Source organism: Balaenoptera ricei, chromosome 1 (assembly GCF_028023285.1).
Source record: "Balaenoptera ricei isolate mBalRic1 chromosome 1, mBalRic1.hap2, whole genome shotgun sequence".
NCBI lineage: Eukaryota > Metazoa > Chordata > Mammalia > Artiodactyla > Balaenopteridae > Balaenoptera > Balaenoptera ricei.
In genome coordinates, this window is record NC_082639.1 from 103,885,670 (window position 1) to 103,896,793 (window position 11,124).

Sequence of the window (11,124 nt, forward strand, 5' to 3'; positions counted from 1 at the left end):
AATGTCTCGATTTGATTGTTATCAACTTCAACTGGTCTACCCAACCATGGAGCCTCATCCAGCAAGAAATCTCCAACATGAAACTTCACAAACCTTTTTTGACATGTTTGATCCGTCACAGCACCTTCTCCATACACTGCACAAATCTTTTTCTGCATTTCAGTTGCGTTTTTACCTTTCTTGAAATAATAAAGCGTATGCCGAAAACGTTGCTTTTTTCTTCAATCTTCAGTATAAAAATGGCTACACAAAATTCACCAATTTTGATGTTGTTTTTTTTTTTTTAAAATGCACGCTGATATGACAGCTGTCACAATACAATCTAACAAAATTGTTTTGAATGAAGTTAAAGACAACTAAGCGCTCCTAGAGCCATATTATGGAAAAATCCAAACAACCTTTTTGGCCAATCCAGTACTACAGTAGTACGCAGTCCGAGGTTGGTTGAATCCATGGATGTGGAGGAACTAGGAATACAGAGGACCCGGGGATACTGTACTCGAATTAACCCCCACGTAGTTTAGGGATCAGGGGTACTTTCTTGACAACACCATTTGCTATACATAGTACATTCTAAATTCACATGGTGATTGGGGTGGCCATCTGTGTTAATTGCCTTTATCCAGTGGAAAAGTAATACTTCTGTATTTATGACAAAGGGGTAATCAGAGCTTGGAGAAAGGTACCTAAGCTAACCTCCCACAGTGACAGAGAGATTGGGGTGCTATCTTCCTTGATGTTTATATTTCAAAGGCATGGCTCCCAGGCCTTTTAAGAAAAACATTCCTGGATTGTAAAGCTGACAAGAGGTTTACGAAGCTTTTAAAAAGATTTTACATACATATCAAAGGGACAGTTAGAAGTTTTCTCAAGGCAGTGACCTAAGAATAGGGAAAAAGGGATAAGGTCTTTTGGCACCAGGAAAAATTTAATATTTTTTCATTAATCTTTAGAAACCCAGAGATCTGACAGTGTTTTACCGCTGAATTAACCAACCTTTGTTACCATCTACCTCTGGGCTTTTTGTTATGTGAGATAACCCCAACTGTTTATGTATTGATAGTTTAGGTATCCTCTATCCTATAAGAAAGTCATCCTAAATTATTTGACCCCTAAAGGCAGAGGAAGATGAATTTTCCCCAGCCCCCTTATGTTTCACGACAAAGCCTAAACCATTGAAGCATACCAGAAATGTTCTGCCTCCTTCAGTTTATCTTTTAAAAAATGCATTTGAATCCACAATACACCCACATTTGTTTCAATATTTTTTCTTCCCCACCCTTTCCCGCCAAAAAACAACTTTAAGATTTGAGAAAAGATGTGGGGAAAGGCAGAGAGGGGCAGATCTTTTGGAGAGGTTAATAATTGTATATTTTAATATATCATCTTTTAGAATATAATTTCCACTGAGTGTCTTTAATTTGATTTCTAACCAGTCTATTCTAAGACATTATTTAAACATTAGGAGTATAAATGAAATGGAATGTTTAAGTAAATTATTTTTCAAACAATCTGAGGTTTTATTATGAGTTACTTGCAGTCTCTAATGCAAGCCTTTAGCATTGTAACATCTATCCATAATACCCTGGACATTGCCACTGCTAGTTGTGAAAAAGAATAGACAAGTCGGCAAAGCTCATTTGATAAACATAAAGGATTAAGTAAAGAACATATTAGCTTGGTAGTTGGTTCTTTTAGCCTTACCATTTCTCCATAGACACTTAAATGTTTCTCCTCAGATTTTGTTGACTGTTCTTTCTGTAAAACCTTCCTATTTGGTGGTTACCGCCAACACTTATGTTGAGATGACTTCTGGCACCATCACCTCCTCTGAATGTCTTGTCTTTGTAGATAAGAGAAAGATAAAAGAGATGTATGTGAGCAGCATTTAAAAATAGCTCTAAAAAGTCAGCAAGACATCCAGTAAAACTGAAGTACTAAATAGCACCTTTTTATATACTTACAGGCCTTTGTCAATGCCATTTGTCATCTATTATCTCTAACTTTGAACTATAGTTTTAAAAAATCCTTATTAGAGGAAAAAACATCTAGTAATCTGATAGCTAATTTAGATTAGACTTTCCTCAACTTTCACAGCAAAGATCACACTTCTCCAATTGTTCTATTTTTAAAATCCAAGCTAAAAATCTTAAATTTAAGTCAGTAGTAGTGTACCATGTCCTTGACATGAATTGTTTAGCTATATTACTGTACTTTTAAACATTTATTTCGTTATAAATTTTAAAATATATCTGTATATCTATAGTCTAGCCTCTGCTCTCTAGGGATTATTTGACTCTCCAAGAAGTAGTTAGTTTTATTCCAAACCCCTACTTAAGGTCCAGAGGTGTCCTAAGGAGGGTAGACATGGAAGTTGTATTAGTTTCCTAGGGCTGCCATAGCAAATTACCACAAACTTGGTGGCATTACAGAAATTCTATTCTCTCACAGCTCTGGAGGCCAGAAGTCTGAAATCATTTTCTTCTGAAGGTGTTCCTTGGATGGTGGGAGCTTAACTTCAGTCTTCGCCTCTGCCTTCACATGACGTTCGTCCCTATATGTCTCTGGGTCCAAATCTCTCTCTCCTTTCTCTTGTAAAGGTAGAAGTCGTTGGATTTAGGGCCCATCCTAAATCCAGGATGATTTCCTCTTGAGATCCTTGACTAATTATATCCCCAAAGACCCTATTTCCAAATAAAATCACATTCTGAGGCTCCAGATGGACATGAATTGGGGGGCGTGGGGACTGTTCAACCCACTACAGTAGTATTAAGATTATTTTTTAAATGATTGTTTAAAAATAATAATACCACTTTCTGTTATCTAAAACTTACACAATCACTATCTTATTGATTTTTATAACTTGTTGTGTTTATGTGAGGTACTTCTATAGCATCCCCAATGGAAAGGAACCATTTTGCAGGAAACTGCATTTTCTCTCTATTCCTTTACTTACTCCTCTCCCAAGTAGTGATGAGATTAGAGTGAGCCTGATACATTAGCTCACATTTAACCAACAGACATGGAACTGCACACAACATAGCTCTCCTGGTCATATTTGTGCCCAGAACACAAAGAGCTTGTGCTTCTGATCTCCATACAGTAAGCTGACCCAGCAGAGTCTCTTGCTATGTCCATCCAAGTCTTTTTTCAGTGCTAGCTTCTTTGCCTGTAACCCGGTGAATAAATCAGTCAAGCAGAGCTCAAGGTCTAGGATCAAAGTGAAATTAGAAGCACTGTCACTCTCCATTCCAGCTTTACCAGTTATAAAGTTGATAAGCAACCCTCCTTTACCCCAGTGCTGTGTTTTTACTCTGTCATCCAGAACTATAACAGTAAGCAGAAAAGATATTAATGTGCCTATTTTTAAAATAAAGTAAGTTTAGCTAAGATATTGTAAAGGGATTCTTCACCAAAGCCTAGTAAGGCCCAGCCATTGCTAAGATCAAGAGTTAGAACCCAGATTTCCTGACTCTGTATAGCTGTTTCTTTAGGCTTACTTTGATGACCCCCTAATAGAATTCAGATTAGAATTTGCCCAATTATAGTATATAATATTCTTACCTATAATGGTAAGAATCATTTTGTAGACTATCATTTTTAATTTCTAAGTTACCACTGTGGCCTGCAGTGTTTATGGAAAGGTATAAACATATGCCTTCATATAAACAATGCTATTACCTATTGGACTTCTCTGGTGGCTCAGTGGTTAAGAATTTGCCTGCCAATGCGGGGGACATGGGTTCGAGCCCTGGCCCGGGGAGATCCCATATGCCACAGAGCAACTGAGCCTGCGCTCTAGAGCCCGCAAGCCACAACTACTGGAGCCCACATGCCCTAGAGCCCATGCACTGCAACTACTGAGCACGCGTGCTGCAACTACTGAAGCCCGCACACTTAGAGCCCGTGCTCCACAAAAAGAGAAGCCACTGCAATGAGAAGCCCACACACCCCAACAAAGAGTAGCCCCCGCTCGCCACAACCAGAGAAAGCCCGTGCACAGCAACAAAGACCCAATGCAGCCAAAAAAACACAAAAAAACAGTGCTATTACCTATTAAGAGAGACTAATTATTAAACCTCCTGTAAATCCATAATGTTTCTGAAACCTTTATTTAAGTTTGCAGTACCTTCTCCAAGAACTGCAAAAACTAATGTGTTAGGAGTATGTGAAAGTCCTTGCTGTGTCCAAATAATGTGCTTTACTTGTTCCTTCAGTGTTTATTAATAAATATAGATTAATTAATTTCTAGTTATACTGTGAGGTCTCTAAGCTGCCAAAACATATGATTGATATTATATCTGATTTTTAAAAGAAGGTCTCTAAAAAATTCTGAATTGGTTTGTTTTATGCCATTTTACAGTTTGTTGTTTTATGTGTTTCAGGCAGGTATATGGGATTTGCTTTTTAACTGCCTTATTTCAGAGGTCTAGTTGTTCATCTTACTGGATTTTCTTATGCACTCTTCTGGAATATTTTGTGTTTCTAATCATTTGAATGGATGAGGTTCATTTTCTGGTGTGTTTTTCATCAAAGCTGCTCAAAATAGGTCATGGGTGTCCTCTGCCATTATAACTGAGATCACTTGATCTTCTTGTTGAATTCTAATTGAAACTCATTTTCCCCTTTTATTTTCAGATACTTGTATCTTCTGTTCTCCAGTGATGACCTTTTACCTTTAGACCACTGGGTATTTAATACAGAGGCTCACCCTCTGCCTGTGTTACATTTAGCCAACACCACACTTTCAAGAAATCCTGCTGTTCGATGAAAGCAGCTCCAGAAAGACCATTCTCACCTGTGTTTTGTTTACATGGACCACTACAGAAATTAGTCTGGAGAGGGGCCTTTTGAAAACCTGGACCTCTTAAGTCAGCATGGCAGGGTGAAACGTGACTATTCCCCGCAAGACTTTTCAACTTGTAGATATTTCAACTTTGAAATGATTCCATTTTATACCTGACCAAAACATATTCTGGTGTGTGTGGGACAGAGACCTGATGTGCTTTGATTCTTAACGAGATGGTCACATGAGAAAGTATGCCTGTTACTGCTTATTGCTTTTAGAGTCCTGGAATCTGGAGGCTAGATTTCCTGAGAATAAGCCAAGAATGTGGAGCACCTTGCAGGAGTTGGAGATGGCCTTTGGAACCAATTATATATTTGTTTCCTCCCAAAGTGGAGCAGCTCTCAAGTCAAAATATTTACACATTGTTTATCCCTTTTTTCTCCATTTTTAATAATGGAATGAATTAAAATAAATAAGAACAAAACAACAGTGTAACTGCATCAGCAGCAAGAAGAGTCAAAAAGGAAACAGAATACCTATGCCTGTCTGAATTTTCAAGTTTCGTATTAGATGACCAGACTGGCAACCATTTCAAATCTCAGTCTATCTATTCCATTGAAATTCCTTGGTTAAATTTGTTTTCTCTGGAGGCATGGTCTCACAAAGAATACTCTTCAAGTCTTTGTCTCCATATGGAATCATTGAAACTGCTGTTTATCATAACCACTACTTACGAGCCTGGGTTTGGGATTTTGTGCATGTTGTTCGGTCTAGTGTTGGTAGCATGACAAAAAGTGGGGAAAATGCCGCAGTTTGTTGCCTTGAAACCTGTTCTAAGAGAAAGCCTTGGTTTTGTTGGTAGGAGATTATTTTTCCAAAGCAGCAAATCTACCAAGTAAATTTTACCTACTTTAACCTCATTATAAACTTAGTAGAATCCCTCGATTTACAACTCTCTTTATGTGGCTTGGCAAAATTCACTATACTGTCATGCAGCTCTGAATTTACCTTGATGAGGCAAATTACTTTTCCAATTTACTAAATCAAAAACAAAATATAGTGAAACTTCCTTAAGTATTTTTGGGACAGGGGATCCTTTATTATCCCATTAGATGAGGGAGATTTTCACAAATATTTTATGTAAAAAATAAATTCAACTTTTTTTTCTCCAAGGGTATTTACAGAAATTCAAAGAATTAATCAGAATAGCTTCAGAATAATTTTTAGTGATTAAATGTGGTATAATTAATTATATTACACTAAACATGGGATATATCTCAGGGGCTTTCTCTTACCATCAAAAGATTTTGCAATGATATTTCTTTTTAAAGAAATTATGATTTCTCTACATTGGGAGGGGAATAACTTAAATTTTATCAAGAACTGTAAGATAAATATCTAAGACTTAATAAATTTTCTGTCCCTTGAATTTATGTCACAGTGCAAGACACTTTTTCTTCCTTACCTTTAATACAGACAGCTTCCATTGACAGTAATAGTTGGGAGTAGTATTATTAGTCTAGTATTTACTCTGAATTTGAAGATTTCATGAAACAGTGTGCAGGAAAGCCCACCTTAGAGTTCTGAAGGCTTATTTTCTTATTTTGTTTACTCTTTTATTAGCATGTGGTAGATTTAAATTGGAAAAAGATTTAATAAATTAGTATAATTAAATATTTTTTAAGGGTGATCATCTTATATCACACATAGTCAAGCAGTCCTCACAGTTCAGCAAACGACCCATAAATGATAACCACCTCAAGATTTTCAGTATACATAGAAAGTAAGAATGTAGAGCCAGTTGATTATTTAAATCTTTAGGAGAGTTAAATTTTAGTACATATTTTGAGACTATAATACCTTTTACTAGTTGAAAAACTAAAATTTTTAAATGAAAAGTGTAGATGACCAACTTTAGAAGAGAAAGGGGAAAGTATTTAGTTCTCAAAAAATGTTAGCTTTCCTCCTAAAAATAGCAGAAGCCCACTTATGAGTCACTAAAAAGAATGAAAAACTTGACTTGGCAAAAGACCCAGAACAGCTGTAGAGATGTCAGTGAACCCTCCCTCACTTCGTTTAGAAGAATGCTGAGTCAAGGGGCCTTCTTGGTTCCCCAAGAACTGCTCAAGGAATGAGAAGACAGAACCCCCGCCCCAAGTGCTCTGTTTGTGTTTCTCGGATGAGTGGAGCTCGGGAAAAGGCAGAGAAGTGTACAGGCATGGCCAGTTCTGGTACAAGCAAAAAGCTTGAGGGGGACAAAGGAAGAGTCTTCTTCATCATCTCCCTACCTTCCTTGTGAGAAGACTAGAGCTTATGGGTATGCTTCCTTTTTTTGTTGTTTTTTCTTCTCTGAATACCAAAGGCAATTAAATTTAAGTCAGCTACAAATGACTTGCCAGTGTCATGTTTTATTTTTGTTATAGATTTAAAAAATTACTTTCTCCAAGATCCATCCTTATTCCATAGTATCCCATATTCTGCTTAGTTTCCAAGAATATACTTTACTTTGTTCTGTCCTTTACAGTCCTTTGCATTTTGTAGACCTTATTACTCAGGTTAAATACTCATTACATTTATAAGACCTTCTGCAGAGAGCCCAGAAATGCTCCTTTCCAGGTGCCTCCTCAAAAGCAGACACATTACTTCGTGCCTTTGGCACAGATGTGCAGAGTAGATAGATCATTTGGTATATGAGAAAAAAGAATAGAGATGCTGAACACCCCCTCTACCTTCTATATTTATTTTTCGTTTAGAATTTTGGGATCATACTTTTTGGTTCAAACCAGTATAAAGTTGTTAAAACCAAGAGAATGTGGTCCCAATCAAAAAGAAGTCTTGGTGCGGAAAAGTAAGTACCCAGTCACAGGGTTCTTACTTTCTCGTGGGTTGCACAGATGTGCTGCTTTATGTCTCTCTGACACCAACGTATTCTTGTCTTTGAGCAGATGTTTATATGTAAAAGCAAAACCTGGATATTGAAGGAATATATTCCTTCTGTGGAATATTGACCCTGATTCTCTATGATGTCCTCTAGGACAACCCAGGGCTTCACTTGGTAGATTTTAACCAAGCAGTTTAAAATTTGATCATTAACTTCTCATCTCCATTCTCCATTGCCAAAGTCTTTGTCAAAACTACAAATTTGTTGCTAAAAGGTTGTGCTTGCTATTCTCATCATGGAGTTTCTCCTTAGGCCTGGATTTCTTTGAATGAATGAGTGAGTGAATGAGAGGGTGAGTGAATAAACACAGGGTACCTAATATGTGCCAAGCGTTGTGCTAGGCACTTTCAAGTATTAGAACATTTTGTGATTCCAGTGGCATTTACTGTATAAGAGTTGTTCATACCATTTAAAGTGTTTTCCAGTATGATTCATGTTACAAAATCCTTAATTTTGTATTTCATTTAAATTAAATAAGGAAAGAAATGGTTTATAATATATTTTAAACAATGTGTTACTATATAATACTAACAGCTATAATTGTAGTTAATAACTAAAGTCTCTTGGAAAATGTCAAAGAAATACTTGATTTCTGATGCAACTTTAACTAAAATATCTACTTTAGAAATAAAAACATTCTTATTTTGCTATTATCACTTTAATTACATAATTAAAAGTTAATGTTTTATAGAAATGCTGGTTATTTTATATTCAAAAATTTTATCACCTAATTCATGGGTAAAATTTGCAGTTGTGAATTGTTCATGCTCTGCTGTGGCTCCTAGTAATGGTCCCATGCTGTTAAATATAAAGAAAAATATACTGAAATATTTCTGAGTTGCTAATAACAGTTCCTAGTAATGGTATCTTGAGTTCTTATTTTTCTTTAGGTTTCCTTACCCTCAAATTGGCTATCTCATATCTTATCCACTCTTTACGTAGATACATACATAAATACAGTTGTACGCAGAGATTTTTAATACTGTCTCTGTCTGCTAATTAACAAACACGGTTGTTAACGTGTTTTGGCTGCACAAATTCTAAGCAGAATATTTGAGGAACCAAATATGATCTGGAGGTATTTGAATGCACTTACTTGGTTCAGGAACATTGGTGAAGATGATTTTCTGTTCCTTCAGCTCATTCAGATCACATTCTTGGTGATGTCTAATGGATCAGCAAGCTTCCTCCAGAGGGCTAGATGATAAATATTTTAGGCTTTATGAGCCGTGCGGTCTCTGTCTTTACTACTCAGTTCTGCTGTTGAACTGTGAAAACAAGTATAGACAATATATAAAGGAAGGGATGTGGCTGTGTTCCAATAAAACTTTATTTACAAAAACATGGAGGGCTAGATTTGGCCCATGGATCATAGTTGTTAACCCTTGATCCCAATTTACATTTGTATAAAACCCTATAATCTTTGATATGCATCTTTTATCTGTGTTTTGAGTACATAATTCATTTTTAAAGCAAAAAAAAAAGATGTGTGTATGTACGATTGTTTGTATTTGTGTAACCTAAAGCTATATATTTTGTTGTCTTGAAAACAGCTATACTCTACTGGAGTCTGTTCAGGTTTCAATATGGTACAACTATCTTGAAAGAGGCATTTTTTTGTTCATGGGGTATGCTATCAGCCCTTATCCTAGCTTGTCATTTAATGCCACAATTCCAGAGTCTCTGTGTAAAAGGAAGGGTCTCTGTGGTGTCAAAATAATATATTTGCTCCAAGTTCTGCCTGCTCATTGACCTTTGGACCAACGACTGTGGATTGCTGGAGCTGCAAAAATTCCTCCACTTGAATACTCGTAGAGCCCTATGACAAGAATATGATAGAATTTCTGACTGTTGTGCTAAAGAAACCAATCTCTTGGAAAAATTTTAAGCAACAGGAAAAATGGGTTATGTTCCTCAGTTGCCATTTGGCAACCACTATTACTTTTTTAGAGTGCAGAAAGGTACTGCCCTTATTACCTCTACAACAGCCTAAACCTGAGGAGTGCAGAGAAAAGATGTATCCAAAAGAAGAGTTCCCCTTCCTCTTCTTGCACTTGCCTCAAATTCTTTTCAAGTCAATAGCATTATTTCCGAATGTCAGTGTGCATCATATTTAAATTAAAGCATCCTCAGCCTTAGCCTTTTAACTGTTTAACAACTAATCCATTTTAAACTTTGAGCACAGCAGAACTCATGAAATTACACGACACCATATTGCTAGTATGTATGTATGTATGTTGCAATGCACCAATCATCCTGAGAATAGCTTTTTCACGAAGCAGTTTATCAAATATTTCACTGTATTTGGAAATTCTAGAGGAGAGGAAGCCTGTACTCAGAGTGATAGGGGAGCACACGTTATAAATGAGCTACCTTTCTAGGTCCAGCGTACTATACAGATGGCTTCAGCTCAGTGTGAACGTTAAGTGTGAGTACCCAAACACACCCACATACACACATGTTAATATGCAGAGGATTTTAAACGATTTGAATGCTACAGAATTCTACTGCAAATTGCATACCAGAAAACTCCATGGAGATAAGCTCAGCTCTTCTTGGGAAAAGTTATTTTTTAGAAAACTTAGAAATCAGTTTTTGTTTGGATTAACTGAATAAAGCATCCCCAATTTTAATACTGGATTTGGAAGTTGAAATGCCGTTCCTCAGTCTTACTGGTCTCAAATTCAGTGGTATAGTTTTTCCCTAAACTAATAAGAGGGGCAAGTATAACCTCCTAAATCGGTACCCACTGGCCGCTCCTGAACTGATTTCCAGTTATGTCCTCCATATGTAATTTTTATAAATTAAAGGTAATATTGTATATGAAAGATTAAATAAAGATGTTCTTTAAGTGAAAAGTCTGTTTAGCCTTCATTTGTACCCAGGATGACAATACAGTTCAATCTTCCTATTTTCAGAACAACTTTGGCTTTTACAGTAACTGGTAACCTTCAGTCTCCCATATTCAGAGAGTATTTCTTTTGATTCAGCTAATCTTCACATTCCTTGATGTTATAGAAAGATGAAGAGATTACTTAAAGGGTAATTTTCATGCCATCTGATTTTAAGAAGACAAACTATAGGCCTGTGCGGCAATCTTATAGTATGACTGTGCCTGTTATCTCTAAGACCTAGTCTAGTCCAACCTCTGAGACCATCAAGCTTAAAAATTGCCTTGGGACTTCCCTGGTAGCACAGTGGGTAGGACTCCGCACTCCCAATGCAGGGGACCCAGGTTCGATCCCTGGTCAGGGAACTAGATCCCACGTGCATGCCGCAATTAAGAGTTCACATGCTGCAACTAAGGAGCCTGAGTGCCGCAAATAAGACCCGGTGCAACCAAATAAATAATAAGTAAATAAATATTTTTTAAAAATTGCCTTAATCACTGGAT

At 36.6% G+C, this 11,124-nt stretch overlaps 1 protein-coding gene across 1 annotated transcript in view; it reads left to right on the forward strand.

The window, feature by feature from the left end:
- Positions 1 to 10,588, forward strand: part of MAN1A2 (mannosidase alpha class 1A member 2) — a 173,839-nt gene extending 163,251 nt beyond the window's left edge. Inside the window, exon 13 of the mRNA XM_059928824.1 lies at positions 4,639 to 10,588. Coding sequence (XP_059784807.1) covers positions 4,639 to 4,771 — 133 coding nt within the window. The 3' untranslated portion in view covers positions 4,772 to 10,588. The remainder of the gene's footprint in view (positions 1 to 4,638) is intronic.
- Positions 10,589 to 11,124: the final 536 nt, after the last annotated feature.